General features: G+C 53.7%; 1 protein-coding gene across 1 annotated transcript in view; it reads left to right on the top strand.

Annotated features, from left to right (window-relative positions):
• Cpz (carboxypeptidase Z) overlaps positions 1-8,520 on the top strand; it is a gene marked incomplete at its 5' end in the record, with an annotated part of 21,656 nt that extends 13,136 nt beyond the window's left edge. The window contains 4 exons of the mRNA XM_036200323.1: positions 2,326-2,461; positions 3,840-3,979; positions 6,986-7,085; positions 8,050-8,520. Coding sequence (XP_036056216.1) covers positions 2,326-2,461; positions 3,840-3,979; positions 6,986-7,085; positions 8,050-8,396 — 723 coding nt within the window. The remainder of the gene's footprint in view (positions 1-2,325; positions 2,462-3,839; positions 3,980-6,985; positions 7,086-8,049) is intronic.
• Between the last annotated feature and the right edge of the window lie 7,611 nt (positions 8,521-16,131).

Genomic DNA, 16,131 nt, shown 5'->3' with positions numbered 1-16,131 from the left:
GGGGACAGTGCAACCACATGCATGGTGCCCAGTGGGCTCTAAACTGAGTGCAGAGGTTAGGGGTGGGGCTCCCCCTGCTGTTGCTCACAGGGGTCCTTGGGTAAAGACCCTGATTCCTTAGGCCTGTTTTCCTCACTGTGGGTGAGACTAAGTGACTTTGGGACCCTTCTGGGCACTCTCCCCCTTAAAGCCACTTTGCTACGCTACCCAGCCCTGTGCTTGGAAGGAGACAGGTAGCTAACCCCTGCTTTGTGTGGATGAGAAGAGTCTGTTCCTGGTGTCCCCAGGTCCGGGGCCAGCCCTCCATCCCCTCCTGTGCCACTGGAGGCTGCAGGCTCCTGCCTCAGGCAGGGCCTGTGTAAGTCTGAGCTTGGTCTCTAGTCAGGCCTCCTGGAGGGGAAGAGGGGTGCAGGGAGCCTGGCCACCCTCCAGGGCAGTTTCCATGGCAAACTTAGGGGAAGGGATCTACAGATAGGGACCATGCAGGACAGATGAGGGCCAGACACCAGGCTCCCTCATCTCTGAGCCACCTGGCCAGGGAACAGCTGCCCCTATCCCTGTTGGACATTTGGACATCAAATTGGTCTTACCTTGTCCTTCCCTGTTCCTGGGCCACAGTGGCAGAGGAGACTGCGCCCTCCTCCTCAGAGGGTCCTCTGTCTATGGAGGAAGCAAAGCAAACAAACAAACAAAAAACAAAACAAACAAAAACCAAAACCAAAACACACACAAAAACCCAAACCAAACAACTATAACAAGCAAGCAAGGACAGGGCAGCCCAGCCTCCGTGAAGGGTCCCAGAGGTGGGCGTAGTGTCTGTAGACATGTGTGAACACAGGTGCATTCATGTTTGTGTCTGCATTGCCACCGGGAGCACGTGTGCATGTTCACACGGGTGTGGGGAGGAGCCCCAGCCTGGCCTAGACTTAGAGAGGCTTCCCTGAGGTTGGGGTTTCTCCTGGTGGAGCACTAGAGCAGCGGTGAGGTGGGCATACCCACGTGTGGAAGGATGCTTCAGGCACAGGCTCAGAGACCTCGGTGCAGCCAGAGTGCTCCGTGCGCTCCGTGAGCTCGTGCTGGAGGGCGGCAAGGCCCGCGTCAGCAACCTGGGTCCTCTGGCTTCTGGGCCCCGCTTCTGCCCATCAGCTCATTCAGTCACTCGCTCACTCACTCATTCAGTCAGTCATTCACTCATTCAGTCACTCACTCATTCAGTCAGTCATTCACTCATTCAGTCACTCACTCCTTCACTCACTCACTCCACTCATTCATCCATTCACTCACTCATTGACATTCTCTCTCGCATGCATTTGCATACTCATTCAGTGTGGGGTCTCAGATCTTGTGCCTTCATAGAGCAAGTGTATCCCCTGGGTAGGCAGCTGTGCTCTGAGCAGCAGGAGCCCCTCCATATCAGGCCAGCCTCCCAGCCTCAGCGTCTGGGGATGTCCATCGTGGGGAGGTTCACCTCAATGGGTCCCACTAGAGTCAGAAGAAATGAGTCTGCTCCCCAGCCATCAATCCTCAATCAATAACTATGCAGCCTGCAGCCGGCAGCAGGCTCTGTGGAAACCGCAGTCTCAGGAGAGGTGGGGGGAGCGGGAGGAAAGGAGCCAGCTGGGTGTCCCTAGGTACACCTTTGCCAGCATTCCATCCTACCAGGGAGAGCCATCCCTGGGAGCCGTGATCATGCCCTCAGCCCTTCCCACTTGCCACAGGCCTAGGAGTTGGCACAGCTGCAGCTCACCATGGCACTCGCCAGGCAGCTCTTGAGAGGGCAGGTTGCTGTGCCCAGTGACCTGCATTCGTGGGTCTCTGTGGCTGCCCCTGCCCAGCATGGGGCTGCCTTGTTTCTTTCTTTCTTTTTTGTTTTTCCAAACACAGCTTCTCTATGCAGCCCTAGCTGCCCTGAATTGCTCTGTAGACCAGGCTGCCCTGGAACTCAGAGATCTGCCTGCCTCTGTCTCCTGATTGCTGGGATTCAAGGCCTGTGCCACCAGGCCAGGTTCTAGCTGCCTTGTTTCATGTACAGTCCTCATGTCTGTGACCCACCTACCCACATAGCCTGCAGACAGGCCACTCCACTGCACCACACCCTTATTGTAAGCCCGACCTGAGGCTCCTGGGTCCAGGATTTAGGGGATAATGGCTACAGCCTCCTTCCAGGCCTCCACCCACTGGACAATAGAGGAGAGGAACATAGGTTGGCGGCCCCAAGGCAAGGATGGGGAAGGAGAGTGGGAGGGGTCAGACAGTCCAGGGGTGTTTAGGTAGATGGTGGAGGGCGTCAGAGCTGTCACCTTCCTTCTCAATCTCCATCTCCAGATGTTCAAGCTGCTGGCCAGAGCCTACGCGGATGTCCACCCCATGATGATGGACAGGTCGGAGAACAGGTGTGGGGGCAACTTTCTGAAGCAGGGGAGCATCATCAACGGGGCGGACTGGTACAGCTTCACTGGAGGTGCGCCTGCATGGGTGGGTGGGGCCTTCTTTCTCAGAGCCAGGGTCTGGCTTGAGTTTTCACCACCTTCCAGGAGAGGCGGGACTGGGAGGAGCTGGTCCCGGGACTGGCAGCTACTGTGAAGTTTATTTTATAATCACCCGTGTGGCGATTCCACTCATCACCAAGCCCTTGCTGCTTGGTAAGGATTGAATAGGGCTGGTACACACAGTGGCAGAGCCCCCAGAAGAGCTTGACATTTCAGGGACAATGAAGGAGTTTTGTTTCTGTGTAACAGGTCCTGGTGGTTGGGATTATTTACTGTGTAAGATCATGGGACTCTTGCACGCTAAGGCTTCTGGGCTTTCCCAAGCTCAGCGTTCACTGGGTATCTGAGTCCTCACCGGCTGCTGTGTCCTGAGGGAAGGCATCACAGCTGCACTGTGAAGGCACAAATGCTATGCATATCCCGGGGCATCCACTGAAGGGCCCACACGCATCCTTTACAACCACCCTTTACCTGATTCCTACTGTACCCAGCACACTTCCCACATGGACCATTCTGCAGATGAAGGAAAGAGACAGACTCACGAGGTCTTTGTTAGCAGGGCTGGGGCTCACCTTGCAACTCTGTCTCCCACCAATCCTACCCAGGTGGCAGAAAGCTACCCTTCTCATGTGTTCCAAAGCTATTATCTGCCCCTTCCATGCTGCCAGTGACTGACATATGACACCTTTTGGGGCATGACAGCTTCTCTTGCTCCAAGGCTTCAGGTACATTGGTTCCCCAGATGCCAGACAAGGTACTACTATTGAGGCTTGCAGATGTCCTATAAGAGCCAGGCTGGAGAGGCCAGCAGGCTTCCTTCCTGCAGCTGGCAGGGCCATGGGGCAGATGCGCCCAGAGGTGGACAGTGGCAGCCATGAGGCCTGTGGGCAGTGATAGCTGCAACAGCAGGGCTGAGAAACTCAAGAGTCCTTAGAGCAGAGGGCAAGGAGAAGACATTGTAGCCCTCCTGCTCAATCTCCTGGGAATCGGAAATGATCAGCTTTCCTTGGGTTGCTGGTGGAACTCTGGGCAAACAACTGGATGCTGTGGTCATTGTCAGACTTCCTGGGGCTGCAGGCCCGATAGCTGGGACACAGAGGCTCATGTGGTACCCTGACTGGCCTCTCTGGGAGAACAAGATTCTAATCCCATGTACTCTGCTACCAACCTGTCTGGAATCCAAGTTTGCGTCTGTGGCCTTGCCAAGGCCTCTTACTCCAGTCCTCAGGGATGAGTGTGGGAATAGAGTGGCAGGGTTAAGTCATCCCTATGTGCAAAGCAATGCTGGACCTGGGGTCTTGTGCCTGCCCCAGGGTCTCTGCCCTTGACATCCAGCTGCCCATCTCACAGGTATGTCTGACTTCAACTACCTACACACCAACTGCTTTGAGATCACAGTGGAGCTGGGCTGTGTCAAGTTCCCACCAGAGGAGGCGCTCTATGGCTTGTGGCAACATAACAAGGAGCCGCTATTGAACTTCCTGGAGATGGTGAGCCCCACCCACTGGAAGATTCCCATGGTGGGAGTGGGGTCCAACTCCACCCTTAGTCTCCCTTGTCTCAGGCTCTGTCTGGGGTTCTGTGGAAGTGTCTGTTCATGACTTCTCTGACCATCCATTCAGAACGGGCAGGGGAGGGGGTGCTTCCCGACACTTCTCCTACACACCCTGAGGGGGCGGGGGGGGGGAATGCCAGGTAGATGCCCTTTGGGTAAGTATCTCATACCTGACAAAGCACGGTTGCCAAAGAGAGTTTAGCGGCTAGCACCGGGGGGGGGGGGGGGGGGGGGGGGGGGGGGGGTAGGGAGGGAGGGCAGGGTGGCTGGCCAACCTCCAAGCCGTGGGGATTACCAGGAGGCAGCAGGTGAATCAAGTTGAGTCTTGAGAGAAGAGAAACCAGGCAGGAAGAGGGGACTCTCTGAGGAGAGGGGGTGCAGAAGGGGACTCAGTGAGGCACTCGAGACCTACAGGGTCCCTCCCTGTGACTGGAGTGAGGTGTGGCTGTAGGAGCGAAGGGGGCATTGTGTGTGGGAGGGTCTCAGAAATGGTGGCTCTGGATATAGCCTATTCACGTATCTAGGCCCGAGACTGAAGGGTAGGCTGCCTGAGAGTAACTGCCTATCTGTATTCATCTGGACACGAGTGATCAGGCAGTGGTAGGGATGGCTGGAGATACACCCTCAGAAGCCCCCACTGGATCCTCACTATAGGGTCTGCTGAGTCAGGGCAAATGGGCTCCAGAGCCCAGTCATTCACCTAGCACAGCTCACGTGAGTGCTAGAAAACTATGATGAGGCTTGGCCGGTTGTGGGGAGATAACACCTGCTGAGGAAATCAAGCCCGTTCGCGTGCAGGGTGGTTATGAAAGTGCACAGTGCTTCACAATTGGTCCCACCCCTAAGCGGTAGGTGATGGGGCTGTGGCAATGACTATGACAGAGGAGGAAACAGAAAAGGAGTGACCGCTCAGTATGGCCTGGCAGCTGCCTGGAGTTTAGGTCTAGACTTTGTGTCCCCAAGGCTCTGTCCTCGAGCCCTGACCTTTCTAGAGAGATCAGGAGCCTTCCGCTGGGTAAGAGCAGGTTGAGCCTCGCTAGAGCAGCAGCCATGTGAGGAACACAGTCCCAGGTAGCACACAATGTGGCCGTGTGGCCAGGTGTCTCTTGTGTGGTAGCTGGCTTGTCTGTCAGCCAGGGTGTGTCTCCTCCAGAGACAGGACTTTGGGCACAGCTTGGTACACAGGCCATTCTGTAGTTGTCTGGGGAAAGTGAGTTAGAAGGAGCCTTTGATGGGGCTGGGATCGCTCTGTGGATATTGTACATGAAGTATCAGTGTATGAAGATTTAATGGCGAGCAAAGTGGAGGCCAGTCGGCCAGCACTTGGCCTACTCCGAGACGGATGACCCCCAGGAAAGCAGGCGCGGGTCCTGATAAAGATCAGGTCTGTCATGGCCAATTGAGGCCATTTTCACAGTGATCCTAAGCAGGCCCAGGGGTGGGGGTGAGATACAGAACCAGTTCTGCTTCCTGCCACACAGCTCCGGCCCCGGGGTGGCAGGAGAGGACCCCAGTTGAAGTCCAGATTGGGGAATAGCTCCCCTGGACAGGCCCTGTTCCTTTGAGGAACAAGAACCACGTCAGTAAGGCCCAGCAGGGAGAGAGAAGCTGGGCCACGGGGTCAACAGGAATGACATCCTGGAGAGGAGGAGTGAGCCTGTCTGGAAGTGGGAGAAGCCAGTGGGGGCGGATGGCCAGAACATTCTAAGAGGGTGAAGGTGAAGGGCAGAGGTCTAGGTACACATGTGTGGGAGCCGGAGGTGAGCAGTGACCACTGACTCAAGGGCCAGCTTTAGCCCGGTCAGCTGAGCTAACCACACATAGGATTCACCGCCGTTCTGTGGATGAGGAGGAGCTGGGGGACATGGAGGCAGTCTGTACCATCATCATCAGTTCCCCCAACACCTCCCGGTGGGGGAAGCCTTGTATTTGAAATCCCTCCTGTTGCTCCACAGGATAGTGTTTCTGGGTTCAGCTCCACAGAACAGCAACCCATGCCCAGAAGCATCCAGGTGGTGGTCACCCATCCAGGTCAATTTTTCCATGTCGGGAGATTTGAGCTCCTGTCCTGTGCTTGCCCCACATTCTACATGACCCTCTTTCCCAAACATTCAACCCTGTTTTTCACTAAAATGTAGGAGAGAAGTGACTTGATTGTTATCTCTCCCTTGATGCTACTGAGGGTCAGGAGAGAGGGTGGCAGCTTTGAGAGCCTCTGGCTTTGAGCAGAGGGGACTGTAGGGGTCGTTAAGCTCCTGCCTTTGCTGATCTCAGGGATACTGTGAGCCCTAGGTGCTGCTGGCAGCTTTGGCTCCACTTAGACCCACCCACTCTGTAGCTGAGGAAGCTGAGTGTGAAGAAGTAAATGGTTTGCTGGGGTCAGGAGAGCCTGAGGCAAGAGCCTTCGTGTGCAGAAGGCTCAGGGTATGGCCGGGAAGCCACAAGGCTAGTTCACAGTAGGCCTGAGTGGGTCCAGACCCACTCCTGGGTTTTACTCTGAAGATATGGGCAGGGTGTCTGGCGCATAGACACATACATGCAAGAGTCAGTATGGGTTCGGGTCCAAGGCCCCTGACTGTGTCTTCACCAGGCTTCCTTCTAGAACTTCCACTTAGAGGGAACCATGAATGCCTGTGGAGGCTAGGAAGGTATTGGAGCTCAGAAGCACCTAAGGGTAGACAGTGAAGGTTGTCCTCAATGTCTGAGGTCAGGAAGGAAAGTGAACAGGACCCCTAGGCAAAGCTGCAGTGTCAGTCAAAAAACACAGAATGTTCTAGAACAGGTTGCCAGAGATACCCCAAATAGGAAATAAGGCCCAGAGAGTGACTTACTCAATTACACAAGCAGAACCCCAACTCAGAGGAACCTGGGGGCGGGGCACTAGTGAAAGTGACCATTGGAGGCAGGTGTCACCTCTGTACCTTCTCTCTGGTGCCTCCAGGTGCACCGGGGCATCAAGGGTGTGGTGACGGACAAATATGGAAAGCCAGTCAAAAACGCTCGAATTCTGGTGAAAGGTATCCGCCACGATGTCACCACAGGTGAGCAACAGCCTTCACCCATCTGTGGGTGAGGCCGGCACAGGGTTCCCATTTCACCAGGTGTTCCATCCATTCTCAGCCAGCTTGGTTAGGGAGGGTGGCAGCATGTGGGGACCATGTCTGCCCTGCGCTGTGTCTCCTGCTGTGTTTGCCTGGGAAGTGGTGGTAGCCTGAAGCCACCTCCCTCCAGGATCCTATTCATATGGGCCCCAAGGTTCACCCTGCGACACTGTGTGTAGGGAACTTAGTTATGTAGCTTGTGGCTGCGACGAAGTGCCTGGCAAGGAGCAACCTCAGGAAGAGAGGGTTTATTTTGCCAGAGAAGACATGGCAATAGGCTGTACCTCCTAAAGGTTCCACAACTTCCCAAAATGCCACCACTAACCAGGGACACACACAAGCACACGGGGGACACTCCACATGGAACCCACCGCACTCTGAAAAGTTGGTTTTGTCTCATACCGGCTCTGGCTGTCCTCAGGCCTTTCCCAGCTGGTTAAAAGTCATAGTCCCTGGTGCTGGAGAGGTGGCTCAGGAAGACCGTCTGTGGCTCTTGCTGAGGACCCAGGTTCAGTTCCCAGCATTCATGGTGGTTCATAGTCACCCGTAACTCCAGTTCCAGAGGATTCGATGTCCTCTTCTGACCTCTGTGGGCACTATGCCTGCATGTGGTGCAAATACATACGTGCAGGCAGAAGATTCATGCACATTTAAAAAAAAAAAAAAACAATAAAAGAACAGATACCTATAACCCGGGACCTGGCAGCATCACTGCCCAGTGGAAGGTAGACTTACTGATTAAGCTGCTGGGGACAGGGTGAATCCTGCCAGGAGGAGGAAGCACCTAAGTAGGGCTTTGAGGGATGAATAGGGGTCTGACAGAAGAAGACATTCTAGGTGGAGGCAAACACCCATCCTACTGTGTGAAGAAGCCTTCTGAGGGTCGTTTCTATTCTCTTTGAAGCCCCTGATGGTGACTATTGGAGACTCCTCCCCCCGGGTTCCCATATCGTCATTGCTCAGGCCCCTGGCTACTCCAAGGTGATGAAGAGAGTCACCATACCCTTGCGCATGAGGAGGGCCGGCCGTGTGGACTTCATCCTCCAGCCTCTGGGGACAGGACCTAAGAACTTCCTTCCGGGACCTGCAAGAGCTTTACCCCGGTCCCAAGATCCACAGGGAGAGAACACACAGCTGGATTTCGAGCCCCCCAGGGCTCGTAGGCAGCCGGCTAGTGGGAGCAAGCCATGGTGGTGGTCTTACTTCACATCACTGAGCCCATACAAGCCACGTTGGCTGCTCAAGTACTAGCACCCCCTCGGGCCCTGCCTTGATGTCCACCTCCAGGGCCTCTGGACTTCTGGTTCTGGAGTCTCCCAGCCACAGACATCACACACGGCCTCTGCAGCTTATTAAAGATGTTCACCCACTGTGATGAAAGGCTCCGTGCAGAGAAGGGAGGAATGAGGTCCTTGTTATTGAGGGCAGCTCGGACCGGTCCTGGTAAAAAGACCCTGAGGCCTTGAAGGCTGAGTTCTGGATTCCGCTGCTGCAGGCTGGATGGCAGGGAGTCCCCTGGATGGGAAGAGTGGGGGATACACAGAGGTGACTCCAAGGCAGGCTCAAGGCCTCAAAGGCAGAAGAGTTGGTTAGCACTGGAATCCCTGCAGCTTGGCTGAAATCTGCCTTTGGGGGCTCACAGGCTCCATGGGGTTCTGATTCTGGGGTTCCATCTTCCTTGCCTCTTCCTTTATTCTTACGTTGCCACCAGCTCAGGTCCAGAGACCTTCCACAGGCCACACTCCCCATAGGTGCCCTCTCTTGACCATCTCTCGTACTGTAAGGGGATTTGCCCTTTCCGGGGTTTACCAGACTGGGAGTTCTGTAGCTTCCTAAGAGAGCACTCACAAAGAAGCACTAGCCAGCTCGCACTGTATCACAAAGTCAAACTGAGGTTTTTAACCACAGAAGTTTATCACAGCCTGGTCCTGGAAGGGCTAGTTTCTCTCCGCTTGCTTTGCAGGTATCTCTCTTCTCCCTGTGTCATACGGGGTCATGACAACACAACTGTCCCCAGCACTAATTTGTTCCATGGCCTCTTCGCAGCCTAGACCCTGACCCAAGGTTTCTTCCTTTTTTTTTTTTTTTTTGAGACAGGGTTTCCCTGTGTAGCCCTGGCTGTCCTCGAACTCACAGAGATCACTTGCCTCCACCTCCCAAGTGCTGGGATTAAAGGCCTGCGCCACTACTGCCTGGCTTTTGTTTTGGTTTTGTTTGTTTTCAAGGCCACAGTCTACATGCTTTCTTCCCTGGCTACTGATATGTGGTGGGGCCTAAAGCCATTAAAACATCACACCAGCACTACATTCACAGCTGCTGAAGGAGGTATGTGAGGCCCCAAGAAGGATCTGGAGTGTTCGTTGAGAATCTTGTCAAGTTTGGAGTCCTTGTGCCCTACATCTCTCCAGGTGTCTGATGGTCAACAGGTCGGCATTTGTTTGACCTCACTGTATACAGAACATCATGCTGATGTCACTGTATGCCCTGGAGCAAGGACCCCAATGGAAGACTTTGTGGATGTAGCAGAGGGAGCTGGCCCAGACTGCCAGGATCGTGGTATGTGTTGGTGGCAGCCTGGTCCTTCTGGCAGGGTATGTATAGGGGGCTTCCCTGCAACTCTCCTGTCCTGTTCACACTGCCTGGAAGAGCAGAGCTCAGTGCAGTTGGAGTGTAGAGCTGAGATGACCAACAACCCCAGTCATGGCTGAGTCCAAGTGTTGGATCCCCCAGGAGAGGCCTGATGGCAGATGATCAGGGAGCCTCAGTATGGCTGTGCAGGGTGGGCAGTGGCCCAGTTGGAGGTGGTAAGGCTGTGACACCTACACCAACTCCCTTTCATTATTGATGTTCACATCACTCTACCATGCCTTTCCATAGCCCCTGGTTCTGCTGATGGAATCCTGGCCATCTTTAGTGACATTTTGTTATCCTCTGGTACCCTGTCTTATGAGTACTATGTGTGTGTAGGCTCCTTGCTTCCAAGCTGCTCCCCACCCTGGGCCTTGTTGCCAGGCAGATTATAGGGAAGCACCTGGGGGCCACTGGAGTATACAGGCTGCAGATCCAAAGGACATGAAGTTCCCGAAGGGAACACATGGGTGTATCCATATTGAATTCCCCCAGACGAAGAAGCAAAAAGCTTCTGTGTGAGCTACAAAACGCCTGAGGTGGTCTAATAAAACCCGGGACTTCAAATACACAAGAGGAAGAGATTCACGGAAAGTCAGACCTTGTAGAACAGGGTTCAAAGGAAGGAAGACTGAATTCAGAGGCTAGCCTGAAAAGTCCTGAAAGGTCCCTGCTGGGCGTCCAAGGACGCTGAGATGGGTCACTGGGGAGCAGGCAGTTATTAGAAATTATTAATGCTGTAGTTGGACAGAGACAGGCAACAGCATGGTGGGGGCTTTGATGAGAGTTCAGGTCCTAGGACCAGAGACAGAAACATGGGGAAGACTCTGAAGAGAGGGAAATCAGAGCCCATGAAGCAGAAGTGAGGCCTGTTCATCGGGTCCATTCTGAGAATGGTTTCTCACACGTGCCTGTAGCCAGACTTGCTGATTCCCAGGCAGCAGGCAGAGAAAGGGGGTGGAGTGTTGGCCACCAATACCTTCTTTGATGGAAACTCACTTCCTAGGTGACAGATCCTGGGACCTGGGGAATCTGTTAGCTAGGAACTCACAGACAAGGCACCTGCCAGTACCTGTGAGAGGGGCAAGGTTTCTGCAGGTTTTGTGGCCTGAGCAACAGCTGGATCTTAATTGGGAAGCCTCAAACACGTGATGGACGTGAAGACCAAGGGATTCATGGCTATGGTAAGGAAGCATTTGGAAGAAAAAGTGAAGCCTAGTGTGGGGCCATGCCTGTCACACCAGCACTTGGGGTGACACCCCAGCACCCGAGAGGGCCAGGATTTCAAGATTACCCTCAGCTGCAGAGTGACCTGAAGTCAAGTGCATTCCAAGGGGAAGAGGGATCATGAGAGCACTGCAGGGAGTGGTCTGCTATGCAGAGGCTTGAGGAGGGAGGTCCCCTGGATGCTGCAGAGCCCCAGAGATGGGAGGAAGGATAGGGGACATGGAATGAACCCCTAATGGCCACACTCAGTCAGTTAGCTTGTAGAGCAGAAACAGCCTTTGCTGGAATGGAGGAGGGGCCTTCGGGCCTTCAGTGTCCCCTGGGAATGGATGGGGACTGAGCCACATCAATAGCAAGAGGGTTTGGGATGATGGGCATTGCCGTGGTAATGGGTGCTGCCCATCACTATTTACTACCCATCTGGCTGCCCTTAGTGCTGACTTGGGGGCTAGAGAGAACCCTGGGCTATTGATTCTAGAAGCACCTAGAAGGTCACTTATAGACACTTCTACTAACTGCGGTCTTCCCTCCTACCCACTGATAGCTGATAGCGGGTCCAACTCTGCTTATGACCTAAGGACGGGAATGGAAGTCATGCCCCTGAAGGGAAGCTTTTTGTTGCCGTCTGGCACGCTCTCTTCCTCCCCCAAGCCTCTGGTTTTATGATGTTTTACTGACTTTTTAGGGAATATGATGCCTCACATTTGACATGAAGAGTTCTAGGCATGCTGGGATGTTTCTCCGTGCAAGCCAAAGTGTATTACCCTACAGTTGGTGTCGGAAGAGACTCTGCACGGCTGTAGGCTGTGCATGTTTCCTGCTGTTCCCATGATGCACTGGTTGTAGGGTGCTTTTCCATGTGAGAAACACTTCCTTCAAGGGTTCTTCACTCCTTTAAACCTGTGGAGCGCCCTCCTCTAAGGTGGCCCCAGCTGGCCCTCTCCTCTCCCTCTGGCTAGCCTGCCATCCTGGGCTGATCCTATGACCTCACAGTGCTCTGCAGGAGTCCATGTCCCCTGTTCCTCAGACAGAGGACAGCAGCCACAAGACCTCACTCCACCCGAGCACGAGATCATAAACCACTCTCCAAAGACTTTATGAAGGTCATTTTTTCCCCTTCCATTTTCGTATACAAATCTAATCTTTCGAGAGCCCACTCCCTTCTAACTCATTCTAACTCACAATATTACAGGCTTTCATCAATAATAATATACGATCAATTACTCAAATGTAATTGATTAGTCAAGAGAACCACATTTCCCCTCTTAGCCTGTGTCTGATTGGACATAAAGCACAGCAATTGCCCCCAGAGGGTGGCCTTGCCCTTGGCTGTGGACTGTCTTGGCTTTTTAGCTGAGATTGAATTTATATACAATTTGCTAATGTTAGCTTAAGAAAAACCCAAAAGGGCACTTTATGTCCCAGCCCTACTGATGACACCATCCCAGCGTGCGATAAGCTGCCCATGAGGGGGATTAGTGGCCGAAATTGCCTCCCAAGCTGGCTCTGAGCTCCGTTTGTCTTTATTTGGTTGTACAGATAATTTTTTGTCATCAGAAAGTTGAGTTCCATAAATACAATATAGTCCAATTTAATAATGAGAATCAGAGCTAGCTTTGTCCAGTCTGCATCTCTCTTGGCTCAGGCCAACCCAGGATGTTTCTCCAAGATGGCAGCAACTCACTTATTTCTAGCAAGGCCTTTCTGCACAGGGCAGGAACAGGCTACTGCCCCCTGGGCTGCATCTCTCTCTCTCTCTCTCTTTCTCTCTCTCTCTCTCTCTCTCTCTCTCTCTCTCTCTCTCTCTCTCTCTGCTGACCTGCCTGCAAACTGCAGCATGGTGGCTGGGTGCTATGGTGGCTGGGCAGTGTAGTGTCTGGGCATTGTGGTGGCTGGCTGCTGTGGTGGCTGGGCACTGTGATCCTGCTCAGTGAGGTAACTGGCTTGACACAAACATTGTGGGGGTGGAAGGCATGATGGGGATCTCCTGGAGCAGGAGAGATACTCTGCAGCTGATGCACCATCAGACCTGGGGGGCTCTCGTCCACCATCCTTTCTGTGAAGCCAGCCTGCAGGAAGCTGGCTCCAGCACCTCTCTGCAGGCAAAGAGTGAAAACTCTTGGCTTTCTGCTCCCTCTTCTAGACAACCATTTCACCAAGGCCCCTCACCGAATTCAGGGAGGTAACAGCTCCAGCATGCAGATGAAAAACGGGTGGTGGCGGTTAAATCATTCACCTGGTGGAGGCAGGTATGGGTGTGGGGGTGTTGCAGGGCCTGAGTGACTGTGTCTCAGTAGGGCCTCCACATTTTTCTACACCCCAACCTTGTGATACTTAGAAATGGAGCTTTTTGGGGGGCGACTGGGACCAGACGAGGTCATGGGGGCCTTCACGAGGGGATTAGCGTTTTGTGAAAAGATATACTGGAGGACCTGCCCTTTCTGTCGCCACCACCTGAGGATGAAGATCATGAAGTCTGGTTGGGAACAGAACCTGTCAGCCTTGTGGCCTTGCACAACCAGCAGCACTAGGAGGCACAGGTGTCCTTTTTTCCAGCTGCCACCCATGGCCCTCAGGCACTGTGGCCCATTGACTGAGTCTCCTGGAATCCTGAGAGCTGACAGCTCTCTGAGCAGATCTAGTGCTGGCCTTCTCTGCAGAACCCCTGTCACATGAGGGTAGGGCAGGCTGGGACATCTACAGTAGACTGGCAGGTACCACCAGACGACCTAGAGTAACCTCATGGTAAATTCCAGAACCTCCGGCTGCCTCCACACTGGCTTGGGAGAAGGAGGCCTCTTTGTAACACCCTATCCCCACAGTTGCCTGAGCTCAGCTCTGTGGCCCCCAGAGACTGTGATCAGCTGGTGGCAGGAGTGTGTAGGTCCTAGTTCCTCAGATGTGCCTTCCAAAGTGCCCTGTCTGCCCAGACCTGGACTACAGCCTCCAGCCTCTGTGCAGAGACGCTAGGCATTGGAGACCACAGCCAACCTGAGAAAGGAAGCCTCTTCGGAACTCTGTGATGCTGTAGCTTCAGTTTTGAGCTCCACAATCTGAAAAGTGCTGTGAGGCCCAAGAAAGGCTTGCCCTCTTGCCCTGCCTCTGCTTCCGTTTTGTTCTGCCCAGAGGCCGCTCTGCCCTCTGCTTCTGTGGCTGTCTTACATGTTTCCTTTGTCCTCCTGGGCTGCAGCTGAGGTGAAAATCTGAGACAGGCATTGGGCACGGGATGCTTTTCTCCTGCTCTGGGCAAGCCTTCTTCAGGAACGGTGGGCTTGGGTCGGCCACTTCACTCCTGTGGAGGAGGTGAGGGTCACGGAACTCCACGCTGTGACTTGAGCAGGACTCCTGAGAGACTCCCCGGCAGACTGTACTGGTCCATGAACTTTGCTAGGGTGGAATCTGTCCTCAGAAAACTAGATTGACTCTCTAGCCCCAGGACTCTGGAATGTGACCTTACCTGCAGAACTGAGCTTGGATCTCCTGCCTCAGACCTTCCTGGGGCTGAGCCAGAAGGTGAGTGACCAGGTGCCCATCATTCAACTTCTTTTTTTGGTGTGTGTGGGGGGGGGGGGCACATGTTGAGATGGCGGTCTCTATACATAGTCCTGGCTGTCCTGGAACTCACTGTGTAGAGGCTGGCCTCAAACTCACAGAGATCCTCCTGCCTCTGCCTCCCAAGTTCTAAGTTCTGGGATTAAAGGTGTGCGCCACCACACCTGGCCAATTTCTTTTTTAATGGTGACAACTTCTATATTCCAGGACTCACTTGTCACCACAAAAATTATCCTCTAAACATAATGTTCACCTTCACAGCCCAGGGAAGGAGGTTTAGATAAGAGCTACGTGTTCACATGTTCTGTGTCATCTTTGCAGTCCAAACCGAGAGGGTATTTTTGTTTGTTTGTTTTATCATCCCTTGATGTTTGGTGACTAATGTGTGCTCCTGTGTCCCTGGTTCTTTCTGGGAGTGCAGGAGGCCACTGCTCAAGGCTGTGGCCCATCTTTCTCCTTCCCAGGGCTGCATCACCAAGTACATAATGGGGGAGTGCTCAGGGAGACCTCCAAAGACAGTGCCACCTTTGCAGGAAAGGATCCCAGGGGTGGATCTTAGCATCCCAGCTGTGGCCTGTGCTGCCTGCTAGGACCACTGTTTTGAACCCCCCACGCTCCCAGAGCTGCTTCTCAGGAGCCAGCCGCCTCTCAGCAGCAGCCCATTTCCACAGTTAAGTCAATTTGTCTCCACTGAGTGGAGAGAATTGCAAAGCAAACAGATTATGCTCACACCATTGAGCCGCCGGCACTTGGCCTCCGAGGCTGGAAGGACGCCCTGCCCTCCCACCCTCTGAGCTGCCAGCTTGCCCCCAACAGACTGGGGGTGGGGGTGCTTCCAGGTTCTGAGGCTCCTGGACCCATTCTCCTTTCCTTATTCTCTGCAGAGGTGACATCTGGCCCTCTGTCCCTTAGATGAGCCCAGGAATCAATGTTTGGAAGAAATGACTTGAATGCCTGGCATACCATAGGCCCTCAAACCTGGCCAACACTGTTGGCTGCTCACTTGTGGGACCCCAGAAGCATCCTTGGCCATGCCGGGTGGGTTCTGATGTCACCCACTGGCAGCAAAGGGCACCTTGGGTCCAAAATGCAGTTCTACCCTTCCATAGCTTTGGCTTCATGCCTCTTTATCACTTACCCTAGGTTTGCCATCAGTAGGATCTAGGGACTCATAAACTTTTAGGAATGTCTGAGCCTGCATTCCCAACAATTTGAGCCAGCTTACAGGGACATCATGACAAGGTCAGATAGAATTAATAAATGAGAGGATTTAGGCAAAGGGAAAATATGTACAGAAAACCAAGATAAAGTCAGGATGAGGAAAACACACAAAAACACCAGTCAGAACCCCATGTAGGCTTGAGGGAGGGCTGGGCTTCAAACTGAGGGGTGGTAGATGCATGCAGCACAGTTGCTGCTTGAAGGAGCTGAGCCTTGCTCACTCAGAAGAAGGCAATGCCCTAATCCTGGGCAGGGAAGATGCGGAGGCAGCAAGTGGTACCTCACCACTGTACTTGGCAAATATTTAGTGTGTGTCCACTAATGCACTGTATTTGCCTCAGGATGTGTTCCAGGGCCT

Source organism: Onychomys torridus, chromosome 10 (genome assembly GCF_903995425.1).
Source record: "Onychomys torridus chromosome 10, mOncTor1.1, whole genome shotgun sequence".
NCBI lineage: Eukaryota > Metazoa > Chordata > Mammalia > Rodentia > Cricetidae > Onychomys > Onychomys torridus.
This window is presented reverse-complemented; position numbering and strand designations above follow the sequence as displayed.